Source organism: Neltuma alba, unplaced genomic scaffold (genome assembly GCF_004799145.2).
Source record: "Neltuma alba isolate B1F8T4 unplaced genomic scaffold, ASM479914v2 tig00004468_pilon, whole genome shotgun sequence".
In the NCBI taxonomy this organism is placed as follows: domain Eukaryota; kingdom Viridiplantae; phylum Streptophyta; class Magnoliopsida; order Fabales; family Fabaceae; genus Neltuma; species Neltuma alba.
Genome location: NW_021633720.1, coordinates 103,293 through 130,197, shown reverse-complemented (window position 1 = coordinate 130,197; position 26,905 = coordinate 103,293). Strand labels below are relative to the sequence as shown.

General features: G+C 33.9%; 3 protein-coding genes across 7 annotated transcripts; 1 reads left to right on the top strand and 2 right to left on the bottom strand.

The window, feature by feature from the left end:
• Positions 1-529: 529 nt before the first annotated feature.
• LOC114744888 (60S ribosomal protein L24) lies at positions 530-5,790 on the top strand. Of its 2 annotated transcripts, none has more exons than XM_028933033.1 (5): positions 530-601; positions 1,425-1,500; positions 1,589-1,690; positions 2,006-2,154; positions 5,475-5,790. In XM_028933033.1, the coding sequence occupies exons 1-5, from the start codon at positions 591-593 to the stop codon at positions 5,629-5,631; spliced, it is 495 nt and encodes a 164-aa protein (XP_028788866.1). In that variant the 5' UTR covers positions 530-590; the 3' UTR covers positions 5,632-5,790. The 2 variants fall into 2 exon arrangements, with proteins under 2 accessions (XP_028788866.1, XP_028788867.1); XM_028933034.1 differs by lacking the exon at positions 5,475-5,790 and adding an exon at positions 2,262-2,573.
• A 1,367-nt stretch (positions 5,791-7,157) lies between these two features.
• Positions 7,158-10,374, bottom strand: LOC114744885 (calmodulin binding protein PICBP). 3 transcript variants are annotated; one of them, XM_028933031.1, is made up of 3 exons: positions 9,497-10,373; positions 7,757-9,094; positions 7,158-7,599 (listed from the first exon to the last, which is right to left on the bottom strand). In XM_028933031.1, the coding sequence occupies exons 1-2, from the start codon at positions 10,152-10,154 to the stop codon at positions 7,758-7,760; spliced, it is 1,995 nt and encodes a 664-aa protein (XP_028788864.1). In that variant the 5' UTR covers positions 10,155-10,373; the 3' UTR covers positions 7,158-7,599; position 7,757. The 3 variants fall into 3 exon arrangements, with proteins under 3 accessions (XP_028788864.1, XP_028788861.1, XP_028788863.1); XM_028933028.1 differs by having other exon boundaries at positions 7,757-10,374; XM_028933030.1 differs by having other exon boundaries at positions 7,158-7,592; positions 7,757-10,374.
• Positions 10,375-18,416: 8,042 nt separating this feature from the next.
• LOC114744879 (beta-glucosidase BoGH3B-like) lies at positions 18,417-25,364 on the bottom strand. Of its 2 annotated transcripts, XM_028933022.1 has the most exons (12): positions 25,295-25,364; positions 24,771-25,022; positions 23,676-23,880; positions 23,261-23,351; positions 22,989-23,134; positions 22,428-22,671; positions 21,535-21,639; positions 21,204-21,386; positions 20,383-20,587; positions 19,228-19,720; positions 18,826-18,906; positions 18,417-18,628 (listed from the first exon to the last, which is right to left on the bottom strand). In XM_028933022.1, exons 2-12 carry the CDS (start codon positions 24,994-24,996, stop codon positions 18,598-18,600), a joined length of 2,010 nt encoding a protein of 669 aa, XP_028788855.1. In that variant the 5' UTR covers positions 24,997-25,022; positions 25,295-25,364; the 3' UTR covers positions 18,417-18,597. The 2 variants fall into 2 exon arrangements, with proteins under 2 accessions (XP_028788855.1, XP_028788856.1); XM_028933023.1 differs by lacking the exons at positions 18,417-18,628; positions 18,826-18,906 and having other exon boundaries at positions 19,364-19,473; positions 19,548-19,720.
• Positions 25,365-26,905: the final 1,541 nt, after the last annotated feature.

Below are 26,905 nucleotides of genomic sequence, written 5' to 3'. Positions count from 1 at the left end.
ATCTTAACTCTAAATCTAAAATCTGAGGTCCAAAATAAATTCAAACAATTGAACGACAAATTCAAATAATACGGAAAGTAGTTAGAAAAAATTATGAGAAAATCCCCAAAAAAGTGATGTTCAATTTCAAAATTCTAAATAAATATTGGTTACTACACTCATAAAGAAAATAACTGCATTCAAAAAGCATATGACAATACATTTTTGTACTAATTCCTGATTTGGAATTTTGAAATTCAACAATAATTTTTTTGAGATTTTTTCAAAAATTATTCAACAAAACTGTTTTAAAAACGTAAAAATACAAAAGTAAAATCATGCAACCCCTAAGATACCCTCGAAAAAAGGGTAAAATTAGCGCCCCTTGTTAATAGTAGATCTATATGCAGCCCTTAGGCCCATGTCCACCTCATTTTTGTTTTATGGGCCCGACTTAGCCCAATCTCAATTTCGCCTTTGAGTACGGGTTTATTTTTAAAAAAGAAAAAAGTTGCGGTATCTATAAAATGATAACCCTGTCACCGGCCACATTCATATTCTAGGGTTTCTCACGGCAACAGGCGAAGAAAGGGCAATTTCCAGCAGCCGCTATGGTTCTCAAGTAAGTTCCGATTTTCCGTTGCTTTTCTTATCTCATCTCTCGGATATGTGTGCGTGCTGTGCATAATCAGGAGCTTTTGCTGAACCATGATCTCTAGGAATACTGTTATCTGAAATTCTTCTCGCGTTTTTCGTCCATCGTTTGGAGACTTTTTAGAGAAAAATAGATTCCAGATGAACTCATCAAGCCAAACAGTTAACGAGAAGTTTCTGAAACTCAGTGCAGTGCAATGCCCTGTCGAAAAGGGACTTTCTTCTAAGTCAGAAAGAGGCCTAAGGCCATACTCTCGATCGAGCATTATGGAAAATGTATTGTCATGTGTGATTATGCTCCTATTTACTTGGGATATAAAACGGTTTTTCTTAGAGACACTGGAAATGAAAAATTGAATTATCGACCCCTTCTTTCCCCGTGAAAAATCTGTCTGTTAAAAGATTATTTCTCAACATTTAGAAAATTTTGATCCATCCAGCTGGATCCATTGCAAATTCCTGTGTTTTCTGTTTTCCCAAGCTCCGAGCAGGACCATACGCAATAGGCATTGAAGAGATGACAAGAATTACTTCACCTGCCAATCGCGCCTCTCTGGTGTTGTGATTAAAAAAAAAAAATTCCTTCTTTGTACTGTGATTGTTGTGGTTATTATCTGTTTATCAATGATGACTTGATTTTGATTGAGTGGTACTGCTATTATTGCACAATTCAGTATTACTCGCCGAATAAAATTGCAAACCAGGCATCCTTTTATTTTTTTCCCCATCATAATAAAAAATGCAATCATTTTTCTACTTATTTTAACTGGTATTTGATGTTGGCATATCAGGACTGAGCTCTGTCGATTTAGTGGGGGCAAGATCTACCCTGGGAAAGGCATCAGATTCGTTCGCTCTGATTCTCAGGTGACTTCGATAGGATCAATCTTCCATTTTCAGGGCTCATATGATGACCTATCGTTCACTAAATGGGTTCCTTTTATATTTTTATCAGGTCTTTCTGTTTGCAAACTCAAAATGCAAAAGGTACTTCCACAACAGGTTGAAGCCGTCAAAGCTCACCTGGACTGCCATGTACAGGAAACAGCATAAGAAGGTATTGCTATCATCAAAATTACCGTTAGTTTTAGTCAACCTTTAACTTATATTAATCCCACATATTAAATTTCCTTGATTCTAAAGAATTCAAAATGTCTAAATAAAACATGTATAAATCTAAGATCATAAAAAAAAAATGTTTTTTACATAGGTGACTTCTTGCTTGTGTTGAATGTTTACTGCACTGAGAAGTCAGAATTAAGCACACAAACGAAATGTGTGTGTTTGCTTATTGTATTGTGAAACTGTTTGAAATGTCTGATCTCTCATTGATCAAATGCATGATTCTTGTTTGTGCATGTGGTGTGTGCAGGACATTGCCCAAGAAGCTGTGAAGAAGAGGCGTCGCGCCACCAAAAAGCCATACTCAAGGTCTATTGTCGGTGCTACTCTGGAAGTCATACAGAAGAAAAGAACTGAGAAACCAGAGGTCAGAGATGCAGCCAGAGAAGCTGCTCTTCGGTGTGTATCCCTTGCTCCTCACCGAGACATTTGTTTTGATCTCATGTTGGATGGCACAAGGTTACGTTACACCATATATCTTCTAATTATCTGAATGTGTAATGCAGTGAGATTAAAGAAAGGATCAAGAAGACGAAGGATGAGAAGAAAGCGAAGAAGGCCGAAGTAATGGCCAAGGCACAAAAAGCACAAGGGAAAGGAAATGTTCTCAAGGGTGCTGCCCCTAAAGGTCCTAAACTTGGGGGAGGTGGTGGAAAGCGCTGAACCGTCTTTTGTCTGTTTTTTTCTATAGAGATTTTGGTGCATTTAGTTGCCCTCTTTGGCCATTTTCATCTGAGTCTAATACTCTAATACTTTAATTGATACTATTTCTTTTAATGTAACTTGAGAAGACAAAGGAGGTGAATGTTTTCATTTAATTTCTTTTCCATTTTTCTCCGTAGTTCCAAAGGTTGAGATTTAGTATATTTTAACAATTTAACAATATATATCATTATATTAAATATAAATAAATTTAATCTGTATCGAAATAAATATTATAACAATATTATTTAACATAATCTGCAATTCGCAAGTTGACTCGCAAACTTCAAGGTCTCGTGTCTGGAATGATGGAGGAGCTCTTGATGAAAATAGAAATATAAATGAACGTGGAGATAAATATGAAGATGAGTTTTAAAAAGATATTTGATATGATGAGTAAATCTAATTTAATTTTTAAATTCAACTACTATGCATACTTAAAATATTTTAATATTAAAGTACCCTCCAAAATTATTTTAAAAAAGAATTCCATCAAATCATGGCTTACCACCATCGGCTCACTGGAAAAGAGGAGAACGGAGAAGACAATGAAGAATAGGGGATCGAAGAGGCATAATGATCTTAGAAAGTTGTTATTGAGGATATAATAGTCATTTAGACATCAATTCCATATAAATATGAAAATTCCATGCTCCTCTCCGGAGACGTCAATTCCATCGTTTTTAATGAAATTGGATTATTTATGACAGTCTAATTCATTCATATCAAAACATCTCAAAAGTATGAATTTAATTCCAATTCCATCTTAATCCCAGTTCAAAGTAGTTGTGTAATAGCCATTTAAATATCAATTTATAAATCTGATAATTCCAGCATACCAAACGGACTTTCAGAACTTTCCTATCATTAAAAATAAATAAAAAATTTATGAACTTTTCTTTTACCTATTTCTTCTATTACTTTAATATTTGATACTTGATGCTCTTCCTAATAAAATGACATAGAACAGAAAAGCAATAGATGGATGAACTTTTATTTGTTTTTAATCTAAAATCTGCAGCAGATTTGATACTAATCCGCAAAGCTTTCCGCTTCCCCACGGAAAAGAGGGAATTAATTCAAAATCTTAACTCTAAATCTAAAATCTAAGATCCAAAAGAAATTCAAACAAACCAACGAAATATTCAAATAATACAAAACCAGCCCTAAATTCCCTTGAAAAAAGGGGAAAATCAGATAATAGATCCATACACCGCCCTTAGCCCTATGTCCAGATTTTTTTTTGTTTTATGGGCCCGATTTAGCCCAATGTCCGCTTCTATTTCTGTTTTATGGGCCCGACTTAGCCCAATGTGAATTTCGCATTCTATCTGTGATATAACCCTCTGATATAACCCTATCGTCCGCGACGTTCATATTGTAGGGTTTCTCGCAGCAACAGGCGAAGACAGGGCAATCTCCAGCAGCCGCTATGGTTCTCAAGTAAGTTCCAATTTTCCCTTGCTTTTCTTATCTCATCTCTCGGATATGTGTGCGCGCTATGCATAATCAGGAGATTTTGCTGAACCATGATCTCTAGGAATACTGTTATCTGAAATTCTTCTCGCGTTTTTCGTCCCTCGTTTTGAAACTTTTTATAGAAAAATAGATTCCAGATGAACTCATTTCTGAAACTTAGTGCAATACTCTCGATCGAGCATTATGGAAAATGTATAGTCATGTGTGAACATGCTCGTATTTACTTGGGATACAAAACATCTTTTCTTAGAAACACTGGAAATGAAAAATTGAATTATCGACCACTTCTTTCCCTTTGAAAAATTAGTCTGTTAAAAGATTAGTTCTCAACATTTAGAAAATTTTGATCCATCCAGCTGGATCCATTGCAAATTCCTGTGTTTTCTGTTTTCCCAAGCTACGAGCAGGTCCATACGCAATAGGCATTGAAGAGATGACAATAATTACTTCACTTGCCAATCATGCCTCTCTGGTGTTTTGATAATAAAAAAAAAGTTCGTGCTTTGAACTGTGATTGTTGTGGTTATTATCTGTTTATCCGTGATGAGTTGATTTTGATTGAACGGTACTGCTATTATTGCACAACTCAGTATTACTTGCCGAGTATAATTGCAAACCAAGCATCATTTTATTTTATTTTTCCCATCATAATAAAAACATGCAATCATTTTTCTGATTATTGTAACTGGTATTTGATGTTGGCTTATCAGGACGGAGCTCTGTCGATTTAGTGGGGGCAAGATCTACCCTGGGAAAGGCATCAGATTCGTTCGATCTGATTCTCAGGTGACTTCAGTAGGATCAATCTTCCATTTTCAGGGCTCATATGATGACCTATTGTTCACTAAATGGGTTCCTTTATATTTTTATCAGGTCTTCTGTTTGCCAATTCAAAATGCAAAAGGTACTTCCACAACAGGTTGAAGCCGTCAAAGCTCACCTGGACTGCCATGTACAGGAAACAGCATAAGAAGGTATTGCTATCATCAAAATTACCGTTACTCTTACTCAACCTTTTAACTTATATCAATCCCACGTATTAAATTTCCTTGATTCTAAAAGAATTCAAAATATCTAAATAAAACATGTATAAATCTAAGATCATAAAAAATTATTGGTTTCTACATAGGTGACTTCTTGCTTGTGTTGAATGTTTACTGCACTGAGAAATCAGAATTAAGCACATAAACGAAATGTGTGTATTTGCTTATTGTATTGTGAAACTGTTTGAAATGTCTGATCTCTCATTGATCAAATGCATGATTCTTGTTTGTGCATGTGGTGTGTGCAGGACATTGCCCAAGAAGCTGTGAAGAAGAGGCGTCGCGCCACCAAAAAGCCGTACTCAAGGTCTATTGTCGGTGCTACTCTGGAAGTGATCCAGAAGAAGAGAACCGAGAAACCAGAGGTCAGAGATGCTGCCAGAGAAGCTGCCCTTCGGTGTGTATCCCTTGCTCCTCACTGAGACTTTTGTTTTCATTGGATGGCATAAAGTTACGTTGCCATATATCTTCTAATTATCTGAATGTGTAATGCAGTGAGATTAAAGAAAGAATCAAGAAGACAAAGGACGAGAAGAAAGCGAAGAAGGCCGAAGTGATGGCCAAGGCACAAAAAGCACAAGGGAAAGGAAATGTTCCCAAGGGTGCTGCCCCTAAAGGTCCCAAGCTTGGGGGAGGTGGTGGAAAGCGCTAATTTTTTTTTTGTCTGTTTCTTTTTTTCTTTTTTGGCTGCCACTTGGAGGATTTTGAGACATATTTGATGTTATATTTCATTGAGTTTAATTTGAATGGAGCTTATGTGGATTTTTATAATAGATGCTCATTATGGTAATTGTGAAGTAGCTTTTGTTCAATATGAATTACTGAACAACGCAGGGCGGCGTATCTAACAAGATAATTTTTCTAATTATATGGTACTCAATATTTTTCTGATCCTTCGATAAAAATATTCATTCCCGTTGTAAAAACTGACAGGTAGAGTGAATAAAGATTTCTTTTCAACAAATTTTTTGAATAAGAAAAAGGTAAATTATTGTAACACATGTTAATGTACATTTAAAGCTCGTAGCTCCCCACAATATTTGTTAGGCACATTTATTTGTCATTTTTTGCCATTTTCATCTATCACTTTAATGCTCGATTGACACTGTTTCTTATGATATAACTTGAGAAGACAGGGGAGATAAATGTCTTCATTTCGTTTCTTCTCTGCTTTCCTCCATTTACTATTTTCGAATTAACAAATTATATTCTTGAAAATTCATAATACCTGATTGGTTTAAAAATGGGTTGCGTATAATATTATAAGATTTGAATATATTTAATTAATGAGATTTGAATAATGTTTTGATTAGAATTTTGATATATTGAGTTAAATAAGAAATATCATTATTAAATGAATTTTTAATTGGAAGCTCAAATGAAGAAACTAATAATTAATTTTTAATTTGAATAATATCTTAATTGAGATTTGAATATATTGAATTAACTAGAAAGTATTGTAATTAAATAGTATATTAATTGAGGGCCTAAATAGATAAATAAATAAATAATTTTAGATTTTCATTTTTTTTAAAATTTCGCATATCTAATTCAAATCTCATTTGAATGAATAAGAAAATCATAGTTGTATAAGAAGTGAACAATAATTAGAATTTAAAATCTAATCAAATATTCTAGTCCATGATTTAGTTAATATTTCTAGTTAATATTCAAAGGTTGATTTAGTATATTACAACAATATATATTACTATATTAAATAATAAATATATAAAATAAATTTAACCTATATATAAATAAATATTATAATAATATTATAATATTATCATAATTACACCGTAGATGATGATAAATTAAAAAAATAAAAAATAAATGATATATGCATACTAATTTTGAACTGCTTAAATATATATTTGCTGCTTAATATTATAATAATACTAATATAATATATTAAATCTGCCAGAAGATGATAGGCGTTTGAATTTTACAAATTGGAAGTGACATTAGATCTCATGTATTTGCATGAAGCTCTAAACAGGACCCGATGTTCATAATTTGTGAACAGTGCACTTCTCCAATTTATTTTTTTAAAATTTTAAATTGATTGATACTGATATTAAGTATTCTATAAAAGAAGTAATTATTCAACACAACCGTTTACCAGAGTTTTTCTGCATTTTACAATAACCAGACCAATTTATTTTTCAGTCTGCATTTCCATGACTATCAAGTTTCAGTGCAAATGAATAAATGAAATACCATGTCATACATAATAATTAATTTTGCTTCTGCATAATACAAACAAGTAGACTAAATTAACCCACAACCGTTTTAACAAACACAATATCAGTGCAGCAGACACAGCTACAGATTGTAAACACCATTGAGTACGCTGAACAATTATGTGAAACAAACCCACAGAGCTTAGCAGGAAGTAAGAACTACAAAATGCCTTTCTGGGGTTTCAGTTTCCAATGAACAACCCTAATTCCCTTATTGCCTGAAGCTTCTTCCTCTGCCTTCACAGGAGTTGCACAACAAGTTAGTTGTTCTAGTGTCATTGCAAAACTGGTTTTCTCCTGCTGATCTTGCTACTCTGCTGCCTCTGCTTAATGATAAAGACGATAGTGCAAGTTTCTCACCTCCAATCTTCACCTGCACACTAGCAAAGAAAAGAGAAACTTGTTGTTTACTGGGTCTATGTCATATTGGGTCCTTATCAGTTTAGTATTTCATTAAACAGATTATGCTTTCAGATACTAAGGTGATGTAAAATAGGTCTTCATTATTAGAGAAAGGAGGGAAGTTCCATGTTTTACCTCATCTACAAGCTTGAATAGGTCTTGGATGTGCAAAGGATGATTTGTTTCTCATGTGAGTTTCACATTTGGGTATTGGTGTTACTGATTCAAAAGCTTCCACTAGCAGTGCCACCTTCCTCTTCCTAGCAGGAGCAAGTTTTGTGACAGTTTGTCTCAGAGCATAATCAAGCATCCATTCCTCTGCATTTTTCCTCTCATCCATCATCTGGTGCTTCAGATCAACCTTTTCTGCTTCTGGATCTGGAACCAAAGGCAGGAAATTTGGCTCCCGAGGGTTGAACTTCCTCATTTCATCCTCCTCTTGAACCGCTCTCTTGCGCCTCTCAGCCCCTTTCCAATTATTGCTTGGGCCCTTCTCTTCGCCACCTGTGCTGCTTGAGCTCTCTAAGTTATCTTCTTCACTAATATCTTGGCTTGAGTTCTCTTTTTCACTGACCTTATCAGCCTCACAAGATTCACTCACCTTCTGGCCTTGGCTACTTTCAACCTCTGAAGATTCACAACCATCCTGAGAGGCATCAGAAACATAATTTCCAACTGTTTCTTCCTTGAAATCCTCATTATCTTCCTTTTCCATTTTATCATTAGTCTCAGCCATAAGTGGTTCTTCCACCGGGGTAAAATGATTGTCAGCAACATCTTCCTCAGTCTCAAACTGATTTAATTCATAGCATTCCTGTGAAGCATCTGAAATTAGGTCAGCCTGTGACATACTCAAATCATCTTGTTGGAGAGGCGTGTTTTCCTGTTCATCTAAGGTATTGGTATGTACTGTAGTGATGCAATCTGCCCCATCGTTCTCCAGTTCCAGAACTTCATTGTTCGTCAAATTCTCTGCCTCTGAAACATCATTGTTTTCCAGAATCTGCTCACCTGTTTCTTCCTGTTCTCCAAATGTCTTTGAGAAATTTGAAGAGTGAACTGTGGCATCCATGACTGTTTCATTTTCTCCGCTATTTCCTTCTTGAGTCTCCAAGCTTTCATTTGTCCTTTCCATGCCACAATGGATCCCATAATGTTGTGATTCAAAATAGATAATTTCTTTGGCTTTAGATTCTTGGGAAACTTCAGCTACAACGTTTTCATAGTAGATGTTAATGATGTCATCTAACCACATCACAGAAACATCATGTGAACTCTCAGATGATGATTCAACTTTTGAGTCATTCTCCTCTGTGAGAACTGAAGAATCAGCATCATCCTCTTCATGCTCCCACTCCATATCAGTAGCTACAGAATTAGAACCATCCACTTCCCCCTCACTACTGTAACTTCCAATGCTTATTTCTTCACCAGACCAGATAGGTAAATGCTTTTCATCTGCAAATTCGGCTACTTGTTTTTGAATGAAGCTCCCCTTCGAATCTGCTTTGATTTTAGCATCATCGAAGTACTTTCCATAAGCTTCCTCAGAATCTATCTCAGACTTCGGAGATCCATCAGACAAGCTTGCAACAACTTGCTTCATATCATCATCCGTTGTGGACTTGATGTTCTCTTCACCCCCAAACCTCTTGGTGGAGCCCATTTGTCCGATTTCTTCTTCATCCCCATTTTTCTTAGCATAGATTTCGATGAAGAAATCCATGTCAGCTTCAGATTCCTTCTTTGGCTCACAGGGTACCTTCAACTTCCGAGGACTTAAGGCTTCCAGCTTCATACTCTTCTGGGTCTTCATAATACGTCTCCTTGCAGACAAGAAGATCTTCAATGGAGGCAAAGGAGCATGACGATGACCATTCAGAGAACAATAGGTGTATGGGCAAACCTTCCTAACTGAAGTCCCTTCAGACTCAGTAGCCCCAGGATTAAGCATGAGGTAAGGAGGAAACTTTGAGTCCTTCAAAGTTGAAGAACAGGTAGCTCTCTGAGCATTCAAATCAGCACAAAGAGAAACTCTAGAGGATTTCTTAAAACTTGGAGTCTTCGTTAAGGTCCTCACAAGTTTCAAACTAGGTGATGATTTTGTCAAAGCTTTTGCAGGTTTCTTAGCAGAAACAGAGCTAGACTTTGAGTTACATTTAGAGTTTCGAAGACTCACAGGAAAAAGCTCCTTCTTGGCATCCGAACTGCTTGTGGGCTTCATGTAATTGGGAGACCCATCACTTTTTCTGATCAAAGGTGTCTGCTTCTGTGGGGAAGACGATGATACAGTAGGATGAACTTGAACAAAAGGAGGAGGCTTTCCTGGCTGAGAGAAGCTCTTCTTTGGAGGTGTTGATTTGAGAATATCCATGTCAGAGAGCTTAATTGACCTGGACTTCTTCATTTTCTTCTTCATATCAGCCCCTCCTCTGGTTTTGCCATCTTGGCTCAAGTTTGCCAAGCGCTTATCAGATTTAACATGGTGATCTGCTTGAACGCCAAGCTTGCTGGGTACCTTCCTTTGAACCATATTCAAAGGAAGCTAAAGTCAAAAACTGTGTTCCTTCCTCTGATTTGTGGAGTTCAATCACAGGAAGAAACGCAACCTTGTGGTAGCTTTAGTTTTCCTCATATGGAGGAAGATTGCATTGAAAAGGAAAAAAGGAGGAGAAGAAGAAGAAGAGGAAGAAGGAAAGCTTGAGTCCCAAACAACCAGAGAGATTCCTCTCTATCTCTCCCTTGGTTTGGTTTGGTTTGGTTTAGTGTGGAGTGGGTTTCTTACTTTTTGTCTATTTTCAACTGTGGTGCTCAGCAGATGATGAACTTTTATTTATTTATTTATTTATTTTTATTGAATAAGGCTGAGTTTAGCATTTGATGGTGATGCGGACCAGCACTTGCAGGTGGTTTTTGGGACCCTTTTTCTGGAGAAAATTATTAAGGGCTCACATGATATAAATATATATATATATATATATATATATATAACATAAAGTATCTTTAAAATATAATTATTTTTAAATTTATATTTATCCTTAGTTTTTTGGAAAAATTATAAAGTTATGATAAATTTTTAAAATTATTCATAAATTTAATGACAAATCTAATCTCTAGAAGGAATTAAAAACATAAAATGACCACTTCAGATTTTTTTGGTTTAAATTTATTGTGTTTTTTTAGCATTTTTGGGCAGAAGAGAATTATTAGTTTATACGAGATGGGAATTAATCATAGGCTCAGTGCGTGGCTTGTTTCTTATATTGAAAGCATAAAATTTGAGATGATTTGATTCCCCAACTCATCCCCTATCAAAATGACCAAACTACCCTCCTCCTTGATTTGGATAATAAGCAAGACACAGCTTCTATTGCCGAAATTCCAATGCTTCCAATATTATGTTTATTTTAAATCAATTTACATAATATTAATAATAAATAGCTAGGTTGTTTGGCTGTTTTAGTTGGGGAAGTAGAAGTTGAAGGTTTGTGGATAGGTTGGTTTAGAAATGAGAGATGAAGACTTGAATGTTCATAAATTGACTTGAATAAGCTTTTCATTGTCAATCAAGTTTTTTGGATGATGTTTCATTATCAGGTATTATGGGTATTCAAAGTTGATGAACTAATTTGATTGGGTCGGCATAAATTGAATCAAATCTATTAAAGAGTAAAGTTAAAATTGATTTTTCATGTATTAAAACCCATTTAATTGACTTGATTTGTTCTAACTAGTTTGCAAACCTTTCTTTAAAAAGATGCTTTAAGAATATAACGTTTTTACAGAAATTTCAGGCATTAAAACTAACTTAATTGATTTGATTGTGGATCTAACCAATTTGTGAACTTTTCTTTCTCGTTGTTTAAAAAAAAAAAAAAGATGACTATAAATCTTTTACAAATTCTTTTGCCAACGTATTTTTTAAACAAACAATTTTTTAAAAAAACAAATATCTAAAAAGGACTAAAAAAATAGGTAAATTAAAAGAAATGAGTGAGAAACCATTGAAGGTATTGATTAAGTGAAAATTGTAAATCTCTCCTTAGCAAGGGTTTGCTTAACCATTTTGAAATTATTTCAACCTATGCTTACAATCTAATCCTTTAAAATTGAAATACTATCCTGCTTATATTTATTTATTAGTTACTTCTAATATGTTTTATTAGAATTAAGAAAAATATTAATTTTTATTAATTGTGTTTTAAAATTTAACAACTTTTTTTAATTTTATCCCTATTGAATCTATATACTTGCCAACAAAATATAATCAATGCAATAATAATTAAAAGATAAAATAGTATGTTTATGTTAAAAATTTAATGATGTGACATATAAATGTGATTTAAAAATATTTTTCTTCATTTTATAAATGGGACTAAAGGAACAATATAAATCAATGATCTCTTTAAAAAATAATTAACCAAAACTTAAAACTAAATAAATCATTTGTCTTATAAAAATCAATGAAATGAGACGGATGTGAGATTTCAATTTATAAATAAATTTAATTAAACACATGATCATGACTGATGGCTACATGTTTTTTTTCAATAAATCTTAGGAGAGAAGCACAAGTAACAAAACAATCTATAAAGGATGGGATTTCATGGGAGAGAGGCCATATTTAAGGAAGACAAGGCTAATATTGTGATTTCACGTTAGAAAACAGAACCGTTTGGATTCACAATTGAGAGAGATGCATATACGTTTGTAACTTTGAATATATTAACAAACGTGTGCGGATGGATGAGACTTGGGAGGTGAGAGAGGGAGAGGGAGGGAGAGGGCGGTCCCTTTACAAAGTAGTGAGAGGATAAGGACAAAAGCCACTGGTCGGCAAACATGGGCTGATGGTGGGCCCTACCTTGGGCCTTGAGTCCACAGACGCTCCTCTTAAAGTTTCAAAAAAAGACAGAGAGGGGAAAAATCATTCATAAAGTTACCTTAAAAAAGATCATAAAGTAGCCTTAAAATGGAAAATAAAAAAATTGCCTTGGACTAAGGATCCCCCACCCTTAAGACAGCTCTTATGAACTAGTTGCAAAATTATTCGTTAAAATTTATTGGCCTTAGATTAACTGAGGATCTCTTTCAATAAAGATGACAAGGGTTTTTCATCATTGGGATGAGATTCAAATCGTTTAGATTTAGTATGGACTGGTTAAAGATTTTAATATGTGATTTTTCAAATAATAAATTTATCTCTTTTTTGAAAAATAACAATCATAAGATTACTTTCATTTTAAATTCTACGTTTGTTAAAATAAAAAAATTTATTTAAAATATAATAATTAGATTAGGTATGTACCGTTCAAAGTCAATTCAAATGGTTTAGATGGAAGATGAGCTAAGTCATGAGTATGAAATATGCTTCCAATGACAATAGGAAATTTAATTCGTAATTTCTAAGTGGTAAATTTATTTTGTTTTCTTTTGAAAGAGGGCCATAATGATAAGATTATTTTCACTTTAGATATTACACTTGTTAAAATAAAAGGTTACTTTGCATAATGGATGGATAAGTTTGATAGATCTCAATAATTACTCGAACAATTATGATGAGATTTTAAAGAAAAAATAATTACAAAATAAGTCTCGGAAGTTCTCGTTCTCTATTATAGGCTGCTTAGATTGTTATTGAGATTATTTAGTAATTAGTTTTCTTTTTTGAGACTTAATTATAATTCTCTCTGATTTATCCTTGCCCATGTGGACAAAACTTAATTTTGTTCTTGCACGAGTCATCCAAGTTTCAATTCTCCCTTTTTAAAATAGTTTTGGTTTATTTTATGTTGAAACTTTGTTATTACGGGGCAATTCAATATTATGGAAAATTGTTAGGATAATATTAAAAAAGAATGTGAGAATTACGTTAGAAGCAAAAGATATTTAAGTCCGCTGAAATAAAGTTTAATAAAGTTTTAGGGTCGTACCTTGACGATTGTCTTTGGACAAACACCACCGACCCAAGCGTACTTTAAGGGCAATAAAATGAGAAGATAGACCAGCTGAGCACGAAATCTTAAATATTAAGCGAACAATATATATATATATATATATATTGAAATAATAAGGTCAATGAAGCTTTTGAAAATTATTTAGAATTTTTTTCAAAAATGCTAATTTTGGGATGAACATTGTGGAGGTCTGACTTGATGTTGTCTAAAGGGGAAAATGGGAAAATTTAAGAGGAAAAAACATACAATAAAAAAAGGGGCTGGGCACTGCACCTATCAAGACAGTGGATCAAAAGTCAATGAATTAAACCGAGATCAAATTGACCGTATTAAAATAATAAAATTTAATTGATAATAATAAAATACAATAACATTCATAAATAATAATCACCCGATAAAATATAAAAAATTACTAAAGTAATTTAAATGTTTAATTGTACCAAACCAACATTAATAGAGAGTGTTGAGATATTATATATTTGATTCTATATATAATTATGTATTATATAATGTTTGATTATGTTAAATTAGTTGAAATCATATATATTAATCGGTTAAAACTCAAAATATTATATCTGATTTTATTTATTTGTGTGTACATAATATTTTTAATTAAAACATATAAAACATTTATATTTGATTATAAAAGTAATATTTAATCTCATTTAGTATACACAATGTAGCGTTCGCTGCAGCAAAGAATCTAAAACGTGGCGTTTCAGTTAGGTACCATTGCCGTGGCAAAGAGTCATACTGGCCACAGCGAATAGTCAAAATTTTTAAATGAAGTTTAGGGATTCATGCTGTCACTTTTGTTATTTTATTAAGAGTAAGAGTTTTGCTTTGTTAGGGTTCCTTAAGGTAACTCTTAGAGAAGTTTGTGAGGTTTGGGAGTAATGATAAGCCATCCTAATTCCTTTGTGTATGTTTTCCTACTCTACTCCTCCTCATTCTCTTTCCCTAACTAGGGTATTGCTCTCTCTATGATGAACCCTGAGCAATTCTCTAACTCTTTGATGCAATTTGACTTAGAGTAACGATAGATGTTCACGAGAACATCAAAGTGTGTTTTGGGTGATTCTTGCAACTGCTTAGAGAATCCAAGTAACAAAAACTCTTTCCTATTTATCCTACTAGTTTCTCTGAGGAGTCGTTAACTTAGGCATAACTCATAAGGTAAACTGTAAACAAACTACAATAAGAAAAATAAATGAAAAAACTGTTAAAATCATCTATAGTATCTGGTGAATAATTGGTACGGTGAACTATCTCAAAAATAATGGAGTTTATGAGATTCTAAGATTGAATAGAAGCCCTAAACATAGGATTTCTGAACTTTTCTTTCATTAGTTGCGATTTATGAGTGTCGTCATGGTGAAGAATTGTATTGTCATAACGAGGTACTATCTCACTTCAGCAACAAGTACTATCATAATAAAAGGTCTTTCTAAAAAATCTACTCATATCCCTTCTATCTAGAAGGAGATACTAAAAAGAAGAAAAAAAAAAAGGAAAAGAAAAAGAAGGGGAGTAAATTGGATTATTTGCAGTAAAAGGATAATTGATTGTAATTTTTTCCAAAATTCAGAAGGGGCAGAGATGTGGCATAGGCGCATAGCATTGATGAAATGGGGCCCTCAGCTGTAATATTTACCTAAAATGAAAAAAGAAGAAAGTTGAACTAGTTCACCCTCTCAGCCAGTCTAAACGAGTTTCAAAAATGCAGCATATGAGTAGCATCTGGGCAATTTGTTTTACTATTTATAGTATTTCGATAAAAATGTCACCAATGATCTCCTCTTCTCCCACCCTTTCTTCTTCAGCTCATTTCTTTTGCCATACCAGAAGCTTGCCATGCATTGCAGCCCTCTCTTTTCCACTTCCCCTCTTTTGAAAGCTCCAAGATCATTAGATGTTGAGAGTTGAAGCAATTCAAAGTGTCACAGAAGTTGCATTTTTGAGACCCTCTTTCCATGGCGTCGTTCCTTTTTTTTAAGTTTTGCTAAAATCCATGGTGTCGTTCGAGGGATAAAGCTTACATCAATATAGTGGCAATAATACCTAGATGAGATGAAAAGCAAGAGGCAGCGAATGATAGATGATGAGGAAAGGAACTGGAAAGGAGAAAAGAAAGAGAAACACAATGGAAATGTGATTTCACTTTGGTCGAGGCTTTATTTGTTTCAAAGCCAGCCGTGGCAGCAATGGTGGTCGAAGGCTTGCGTCGCATGGACTCAGTGAGAGAGTTCATCTGAGTAAGAGCAAGGTGAAATTGCCTTCGTCGTGTCAGTGACAATGAACATTAATGGTCGAATTTGTTCCGCTTCACTTGTTTTCGAGCTAAACAAACATTCAAGCTGCTGCATTTAAAATATCCTCATGCATCACACAACAAAACATGCTCAATTAACTTATAATGGGGAAATGAAAATAAAAATGTTCTAAAAATTGGTAAATGACAAATAGTGGTAGGTAAATTTTAAAATCATGAATCAAACCTCTTATACTATTTTGAACTTTCTTAAATATTACGAAATAATGCAAACGCCCTGCACTTTTTTCTTCATGAATGCTCTGCACTAGTCACCCCTCCAGTGCCCAGCCATAGGAGCTTTGACAACTGGTCACCAAAGCTATGAGAACTACTCTTGTTTAAATATTAGTTATTTTTATTTAGCTATTAACTATATTTATTTTTAGATATCTGACAATCACTCGTTTAGTTATTGATTATTCTTGCATCTCAATTGATTACTTTTGCTTCTAAAAATTTGGTAACTATTCTTATTTAGCTATTACTTACTCCAATTTCGTTGTTGTCTACTTTTATTTCAAAAATTCAGAATATGTATTAGATGTTGCCAGAGATCCCATGATCACTTTACTATATAAGAATAGTCATCAGTATTCTGAAACATCTATATAATTTACCCACAATTCTTAGCTCTGACACTTGTGGTGATCACTTGTATACCTATATGTCCATGATTCTGATATATGAACAATAAAAAAGGAATGAAAAAAATTTCAGCTGCAAAAATGAAAAAAATTTCAATATGAAAGTTCATTGAAAACTTCTCCATACTCAGTACTTTGATCTTGGGAGAGCATCAAATGGAAAAATAAAACTAAAACAGTATTTTCTTCAAATATTAATAGCTATAGTAAGGTACTACCTCTGGTACTTAATATAAAAGCCAATTGACTAATTTTAGTAGATTAAAAAAACTAGTTAAGTTAGTTATTTGTAACAAATAGATGTTATTTTTCCTAAAATATTGTTGCTCATAAGTGTGTTAGCTAAAACTATTATTATTAAAATGATTACCTTGAGAAAAAAATAGATAAATATGAAAGACAAAGGTTATTAGAGTCTTATATTTAGGATCAAAATAAAAATCAAACAAGATCTTATATTAAGGACTGAAGGTAATAACATCCAAGACAGCCAAAATACTCGTCCCGAGAAAAACAAAAGGCATTTTGACAGCAACATGCACACTATCGAATCTTTAATACTTCTTGCATGTTATAGGGGACAAAAAATTATCTCCATGGATAAGGACGGGATTCGGAAATCTAGACCCTTCCTTTGATTGCACGAAAAAGTAACACAGGCCAACTTTTATAACTAAATGATATGGAAAACAGTTGCTTCCATTATTGAATATTTGGCTTCAACAATGGCTTCCCATAAATAAGCTGAAATTAACTGAAGGAGGTACCTCTAACTTCAATAGAAAAATTTGTAAACCTCCTTTTGAACATATTTGAACAGCTATATTCAATCATCATGAAGAAAATTACCGATGAGGAATCCAGAGGATCAAGCCATCCTCCTTCTGATATAAAGGGGATGATGGCAGGAGTTAGCTAGAGTCTGGACTGTTTGGTATTTTGCACTAGTTTCAGTTTCTGTTCCAAAAAAAAAAAAATCCAGAGGATCATGTTAGTCCTTTGGTTTTTCCCACGTGAACTTCCAAACATGTGAATGCAAGTGAAAAGCATATATCAATTTAAGCCCACACCTTTATCATTATATTCCTGTTGGCTACAATGAAAATAAACATGACAAGAACATCAAATCACATAAGCAATGAAAATAAACATCATTGGATGCGAGAGTACCTGGAAACAACTCTTCCATAACATGACCTTGTCACACATACAACCTTGCAGAGTGCTTGAATGGTGGGTAAATTATATGGATGTTTCAGAGTTAAGGGTGAACTGAAATTTGAATTTGAATTTCAAATTTTCGCGTCAGGATTCAGGAAGGATTTTTTTTTGGCGATACAGCTCGTGTCCAGTAATTTCAGTTTGGATTCGGTGTTAACCTGTTTTTGTTGGCAGCTTGATGGCAGAGCTATTGATTATATATTGATATTGATATTAATAATATTGATTTGCAAATCCCAAATGAATACTTGCAAAATCACTAAATTGGGATTTCAGTATTTTGGGTATATTTTATTAGAATTTTTCTAAATAAATTTTAAACTATTTTGCTACACACGCCCAACGTCAAATTAGTTAAAATTTGAATATAAATAATTAATTTATAAATTATTTTAGTATCCTGCTATTGTAAACAATCATGTTTAAAGCTTTGTTCAACATTAAATGTGAATACTTTTTTAAACAGAAATTCAAATCTTAATTCATCGTGAAATCAATCACTTCAATTTAGATGCAAAATAGAGGTAAAAAAACTAATTATAATATGTATGGGCTTTGATAGTTTCTGTTAATTTTGTGTTTCTTTGAACACACCCCACTACAACAGGTGCCATCTCATATGCTTTGATCAAATTAGCTATATCTCGGGCGAAGCTCGGTTAAGGAAATCGAATTCTATTCTATTAATGGTGAAAGGATCAATTATAATTAAAAAAAATGGTTCAAATTAATTGTTCCTAGAAATTTTGATAGGACTCTCCCACTACAATGAATTGCCATTAATGAAGGTTTAAAAAAAATGCTGGCAACAATTTTAAGTTAGATCTCTATCAGCCAGCTTCAATAAACTCCCCCATAAATTCCGCTTAACCTGCAAATGAATTTTAATAATTATAATCATAAATATAACGAATTAAATTAAATAAAGAAAAAGGACCCGCAAATCAGATTTTAAGTAATTATTTACGAAAATTTCACAATATCCCAACTTAAAGGAATCCATTTCACGAAAATAATTATAGTTTGGAGTAATTAGTTGTATTTTTCCTTGTTCTGTCAAATCCTTACCTGGAAAATAATAAGATGAAGATCACAGTCTTCAATACAGCAAATATAGAAACATTCAAACCAGCAGCAGCTGAGGTTGACCTGCACATAAAAGGTAGCTTAATAAGTAATACACAAGCCTAATAACATGAACGAGGCTCTATCTAAATTTCCATAAATGTTCACTGTAAGATTAGAACAGCATAACATTTATGCACAACCGAATCAAAACTGTAAGAGTCAAAAGATTAATGTTTCCTAGCTGATTTTCCCCAAAACCTTTTTCCTTCAAAAAAAGAAAAAGTAAAAATGAAAATCCCAACTTAAGTCACAACAAAATAATAAGATTAACAGTTAAACCGTCATCATAAAGAGAAAGAATACTTTAATATGCATGCCTTTTTATGGCCTTTTGAAGTTTACCTTGCTACGAGATCCTTAACAGATTCAGTTGTTAGTCCAAAACCAAAAGGATAAAGTGGATCATAGTGAGGATCTCCTACATTCATTGGGAGTTGATCCACCGATTTGAACCATGTTCTTGGAAGCTTCCCACTGAATCCATATTCACCAAAAAGGACATCTGTCACACCCTGACCCTCTGTGCCAGGTAACCATGCTGCCACAAGCGCATCTATCGAGGACACATAGGGTTCAATAACAATAGGCCTGCCAGAAACAACGATAACGACGCATTTAACATTCTCACAAACATTCTTGATGATATCAGGGCCAGGATCGACCATTGTAAGTGTTGTGCTGTCCCCAGCAGTCTCAGCATAAGGAGGCTCGCCAACAACAACAATGGCATATTCAAAGTCGCTGGACTTGACAAAATCACTATCAGGGGTCTCACGATAGACAACTTCTGTGTTAGGATCAACTTCCATTTTTATAGCACCAAGAATAGTTGTTCCTGTCCACGAAAACGAAATCCGTCAGTTTGTTTCCATTTTAGCTTACTTCCATGGGAAATGATTTCGGCTGTCTACCAAACGTCTCCAGCCAGGAATGACAACACCAAAAAATAACACAGAAAAATTACCTGGAAATGAGAACAAAAACAACATAAAAAAAGAAACCTATATTCAGTTAGAGTTAGAGCAGAAACAAGATGAAGACAAAACCTAGGTTTGATTGGAGTGAACATGCCTACCGATGCAGTATATTAAGATATTTTGTTTTAGATTGAATGTGCATTGAACTAAAGGGGGGCATAAACTGACAAGATGAACGTCTCATGGAAGTCTATCTGCCGTTATTAAGCACAGCTAACATTATAGCAACTAAGGAATTAAGCAACAGCTACTTCTGTTTACCTCATAGGAACGCATTTACCTACCATTATTCATCCGAGACCATGCAATCAATATAGCATCTAATCTAGTGATAATCATTAATTAGAGTCTCTGCACTGCTGCAGGATTCTGTACAATTCAAAATTTTCAAATTAATTAAAGAATGCCTGTTTATTATTTCTCCAGCATATAATATCAATTGGTGCATGCAGGGGCCAGAAGCGCATAAGCTGTGATGCATCCACCATATATGCATTAGGCATGTTTGAGAGTTACTTACCCCTCGTGTCCTCGTTGCCATTAAATCCTTGCCATTTGATTGTCCACCCACCACACTGATACCCCAAATTATCAGCATGAGTACCAGCAACTAGGACTTTTGAGGCTTTCTTAGGGAGAGGAAGGAGTGGAGTACTCCCATTTTTTCCATTCTTAAGCAGCACAAGTGATTTTCTCACAGCTTCCCTTGCTAGATCCCTGTGTTCCTGAATGTAAACAATATGGTATATTACATCTCAGGGCTCTTATATTATAAATTACAGCAAACAAGCAATGCCAGTGAAGTTCAATATCAGTTTCATTTTTAAAATGCTTAGGAGGCATTATTAAAAGTTAATGCAGGAAAGTATGACAAAGAAATTGGGACATCATATTTTGCTTCTTTATATAATAGATCTTAAAAATCCAGGTTTATAAAAAGTGTTTTTCTAAAGTGATTGTGATCTGAAAATTTCAGGCAGAAGTGCTTATCTAAAATGGATTGATTGGAAATTTCCTGAACCAAAGATGTTCATTTCGCACCCCAATTGGTCAGGGTAGGTGGATTCTGAGAAAACTGACAAAGGAATATGCAGTTCCCCGTTCCCATCACGTAATCCAAGGGCTAGGCCAAGTAGATCCCCATACCCTGGATTTTATTACTAATCATATATAAATTTGAAATTGCCTGAGCATCCATTGCAAAGAACACTATCATCAAGAATGATGTTCATTACGAAATCAAAGAGAACGTCATTTCACAAGATACTATTCAAATGAACTAAATTGCAAATAAAGTTCATTTCAAATCTTCTATTAGATTGAAAAGTTAGAATGTCTTACCTGTTTCCCAAGCTCATTGACTAAACCGAGATCAGCCAGAGGATTCTCAAACAGACCCATGGTGAATTTCACAAGCAAAATTCTCTCAACAGCATCATTGATACGCTCCATTGGAATGACATTGTTCTTGACTGCAATGGTAAGATCCTGGATGAACTCTGAGTATTTGTATGGGACCATCACCTGCAATGAAAATCAAACACAAGAAACACTAAGTTGTAAAATCCTATGCTACAGTACACATTACATGGTCCATAAGCTACATCCATGCAGAAATCATACTCTCCCCCCTCAATTCTACAAGCAATTTGGACAAAAACTGCAAACCAACCATATCAATGCCAGCTCCAACGGACCCCTCAACAGAATATGAGTAGTTTGAATCAGGTGGTGTTGTGATCTTGTCAATACCTTGCCAATCAGAGATTACAAATCCCTGACAAATAAGAGGAATAGATTTTTGCGGTTAGCATGCAATGTAAACCATGTTTCTTTGTACTTGGCAACTATGAATTTAATTAAACAAAAGACTGGTTTGGTAGCATTCCTGTGGGAGTCAATTGAATGCAATCCATGTAGAAATCACATAGATTCTTCATATAGCTATCATAACAAAGGTTTTGCAATATCTTTTGATACCACTGAAATTATAACGTGTAGGAATTTGACCCTGACCTCATTAATGACTAGATATTCATATCTGATATTCTCGTTATCTAACTAAGCAAATGTCTGATGTGATGCATGTGGTTTATTTTATTTGAAAAAAATAAGGACCTTTAATTTCCTTATTAAGCTAGCATTTTTTTTTCAAGCTAGCATTTAACTCTGAATCCGTGTAGCTTTTATATTTGCCATATATGCTTGCTTAATAATCCATGGGATCCAATGGCAGCAGGCTTGTTGCCTGGAACTCCCGCAAACATGTACTTTCTTTAAATACCATTCTTCAATGCTCAACAACAGACTTCAATGGACTCATGGTGAAGGATACCAAAAGCCTTTTCCCTTCAAAAATAAAATATATTGAAAAGCTCAACAGACACTTCATTTCTAGAACTAATATCTAACTAGATGGTGTGCTCTCTGTCATTTGGTGACAATGAGATCATCAAATAAATGTCAAATGAACAGAAAATTTTGGCGGCAGTTTCCATTGTATGGTATAACCGTAATGGTAATTATACCAGGGGGAAAAAGAAGTGCAAAATGTTCATCCATCACCTTAAACTTCAAGGTATCCTTCAAGAAGCCAGTAACCAAGTTACGGTTTGCATGCATCTTCACCCCATTCCAACTGGAGTATGAAACCATGACTGTAGCAACCCCCTTAAGGATGGAATCAGAATAGGCAGGCATGTGAATGCTAAGCAACCCATGCCAATCAATCTCTGTGTTGTTTTCATTGATTCCCTTGGTTGTTCCACCATCTCCAACAAAGTGCTTTGAACAAGCAGCTACCTTTGTCCTAAAACATAGTTAATCATGGTATTACAATTTTTTTTCAAACATTTTTTTTTTCAATTTGAACAGTAGAATATGAATGATCAGCAGTGACTGAAATTAACCACAAACATCTCATGTGACTAAAACACCTTGAGAATCTTCATTAAAAGTACAACAACAAAACTTATCCCACCAGGTGGGATGGACTAGATGAATCGCACAACGCTATTGTGCTCAATCTTCATCAGAAGTACATAATATAAAATGTGACTATAAAACTCCTCTATAATATTGAAATGCATTCTTGTTAAAAGGAATTTAATATCAATAAGTGCATACTTGCCACCAACATATGGAGATCCTTTCCGGAAATTCACAGGGATGTCTCCTTGTAGACCAGGTATGATTGACGTCATTTCTTTTACAATGTTGGGATCCTCACTGTAGCTCTCATAGCATCGACCCCATCTCGGATCCCTACAAACCTATAAGTAGTGTTTCAGGAAAAATAAGTAAAATTAGAAAGAACAAAATGATACGGATTTGAGAAACTTATATGCATAACCAATCTTTTTGTGCACAAGTTTAACATTTTTCGGCATTCAGCTTACAGCAATGCATGGGGCAAAAACATAAGGAATCCCTGTAGCTCTGACTTCCAAAGCAGTTGCAACACCAATCTTATATGCTAGGTTAGGGTCCCTGTCAACAAGAAAATATAAATTATAACAAAGGACAGACAGATACATCAAAGCATCAGCATAAAACAGCACCAAAGATCATTCAAAATTAGACCCAATGATTTGACAGAAAGATTGATATACATAATTATGCACTATTTCTATTAAGTATTGAGGCTGTACAAATTCAAATGCAAATTCAGTTAACTGTAACTCATGCATAAATCATACTCCTTATTATGGAAACACTTTAAAAATTATCACGACAAGACACTAGAGACTAGAGTCATACAAATTATCAACGGGACACACGCTGAAGGATAATCGCTCAAAATTTTTAACTTGCCTGGTAGCTCCAAGCCCTATATTATGGGGAAATATGGTGGCATTGTAGACATTATTGTGTCCATGAACAGCATCAATGCCATACATCATTGGAATTCCCAGTCGACTAGCCAAAGCCCCCTTTTGAAATCCATTGATCATATTAACCCAATCTTCAGCAGTAGCTTTTGGCAGTGGTTCACTACCACCACCACTCAATACACTTCCTGCATAAAATTACGAGCATCTAAAGTTCACAATTGTTTTGAGAGATACATAATCATAGCTTCCAATCACCTGTTCTTATCCACATTTTTGTTTACTTCTTATTCCTGGCTCTCAAATAGATGGTTATATAATTCCATACTTAAAAGGAAATATGAAATTCAAAAATATATCCAAAAACCCGAATACATTAAGTGAAAAATGTAAACGTAATCAAGCAGGAAGGTGGCGTAAATAAATAAGTGCAAAAAGTGAAGTCAAATTGAAGTATAAGGTGGATAAACTAATACAGAAAGCACACCTTTCCCTTTTTCTCCCGGTTACCCATCCCTTGACCACATTTGACTACTTGAAAATAATCAAAAGCACACAGTTCATTTTTGGTGAATAAAGTAAATACAAATTAAATGCCAATTGCATTAATCACCATAAAGACAAAAGTGAAAGAGTATGTATTGTGCTTGATTGCTTAAAAACAGGGAGCACTAATAACAGAATATTAAGAGGCGCATGAATTAGGAGTCACCCACCATGTAGGTAAAAAGAAAAAAGGGGGATTCAACATGAAGCTCAAGTACAATTTATTTAACGCAAACAAATTAACTATATTCCCAGGACGGGATGACACAGAAGGTTTTCAGTCAATGGAATATTTGGCCTCAAGGAAAACTTCAAGGGAATAAAAGCATGAGAATGAGAGTTACCAAAGAAGTGGTAATCAAAGAATGTAAGGTATGAGACTCAGTCCCACTTATTTAAATCTGTAATAACAAAACTGATTATATTAATCAGCCATACAAACCCAATCAGACGTGGGTCGCTAGAAGGCATAACAGAGTTCCTTAAAGGTGTATTATATTGAATAATACTTGCACATTTCAGAGGTCCTCACCTATGAAGTTTGTTCTCATAACCCCTTCATTGGCAACACTTCTGTCAATTTGCACCATCTGACCAATCTTTTCCTCGAGCGTCATTCGACTAAGTAAGTCTTTAACTCGAGTCGCCACTGGCTGCTTCGGATCTTTGTACTTCATATACTCAGCTTGGGCTTCGCCAGTTGATGGCGACCAACATAACCACAAAATTGCCAGCAAAGAAAGGAATTCCCTAAACATCTTGAATTCACCAGCTCTCAATCCACCTGCAGAGTAAGAGAAAAACGAGGAAGAAAACGCAATAGGATTCAATTAGCAGGATTTATACCCGATTGATTACTAAGGAATAAAGCATAGTAAAAGAAAGGCATCATATCCCACGAAATGGACTTCAAGAAAAAGTTGACCCGCCACTAAATATTTCACTTTAGTACAATAAAAACGCAAATGTGAAAAAGGCGCACAAAGAAGTTACGACGACACGCCGACACTGAAGAAAAAGCATAAATACACGCAATGTCCGAGCGAGAACTCTTACAAGGTATGAAAAAGTTGAGATTCTTCTGAAGATTTGCTTCAGAAATCAAAGTTTTGAACCTTTGAAGGTAAAGAAGCCAGGGGCATTGACAGGAAAATAATCGAAGTGGATAGCGGGAATGGCGAGAGGACGACGGAAGCGGAAGCGGACTGACACTATCAGCAAGCTGTTAGTGGGAAGTGGGAAGTCGGAACATGGGGGACTTCTAGAGATATTCAACTTTCAAATTAACGCTACATGTTATTAATTAATTAATTAATTAATTAATTAAAATTTAGGGAAAATTGCAAAAAAAGACCTTGGAATTGTAAAAACGCAGATAGGGACCCTTGACAACTTCACTTTGGGTTTTGACAACTTCAGGGCATATTATTCTTGTCAAAACCCAAAGTGAAGTTGTCAAGGGTCCCTATCTGCGTTTTTACAATTCCAAGGTCTTTTTTTGCAATTTCCCCTAAAATTTAAGTCATTTTAATAGGGTTATGGTGTAAATTTGTTTTTTTTTTTTTAGTTATGAGTTGCTAAGTATTGAGAAACTTTTTTTATAAATTTATTCTCTAAGTTCAAAATAGTAATAATATTATATTTATTGTCAGTAGAAAATAATATTATTATGAATTTAAATATTTAAAAAAATTTGAACCTTAACCCTTTGAATATTATCTTTATTAATTATACTAAACTCTAGTATCACATTAATTTTTATTCTCTAACTATTCTTATTAGATGTGAGCACATGTGAGGAAAAAACTATTTAATGCTTTTTCAAAGCAAAGCAAATTTCTTGGATTAAAAAAACCAAAACACGTGTTAGTTGATGCTTTAAACAAGAAACAAATGGAGTATATAAAAATAAAATAGTAGTAATTTATAAAATAAAATGATAAAATGCAGGAAGTTCAGTTACCCATATCCGTTAAAGAGATTCTAGTCATATTCAACTTCAAAATTAAGATACACACCAAATAATATAATAACGGCAAAATATCATATATATATATATATATAAAATAATACTACCTCCATGCAAGATACTATGGAACGGTGATTGGAACTAATATTTGAAAAGCCAAACTGAATGTTAAGTTGAAAGAGTCAGCAGTCATGGTGTAAATGATCGGATTGGTTGAATCATCTGGTCAAATGGGTAATATAATAAGTAAATAAAAATAACTTTATTATATACAACTATTAGCTCAAAAAAAATGCAACTAAGAAATATATTATTATTAAAGCTAAGTGTCAAAAAAATACCACAATATGACAAATTATCAACATATAAGATAATAAATTCATTTTAAATATACAAATAACATCGAATTATAAATTATTAGTATAAGCTTTTATTAATTAAAATTCACCAAAAATACTAATATATATTTCTTTTCTTTTCTTTGGAAAACATACAGACCTGGGAGGCTACAAATAAAGTAAAAGTATTTGTCGAGATTAAATAACATTTAATATTATTGAATTAGTTTTATAAACTCAATTTTTTGACCACACTGCAACGAAGTTTGATGAGTTTTACCAAAAAAGAAAAACCCAGAACTGAACCAGTTAAGGTAGTAGATCAAATGCTAGTATTTGACTGTTATTTTTTATGAAGCA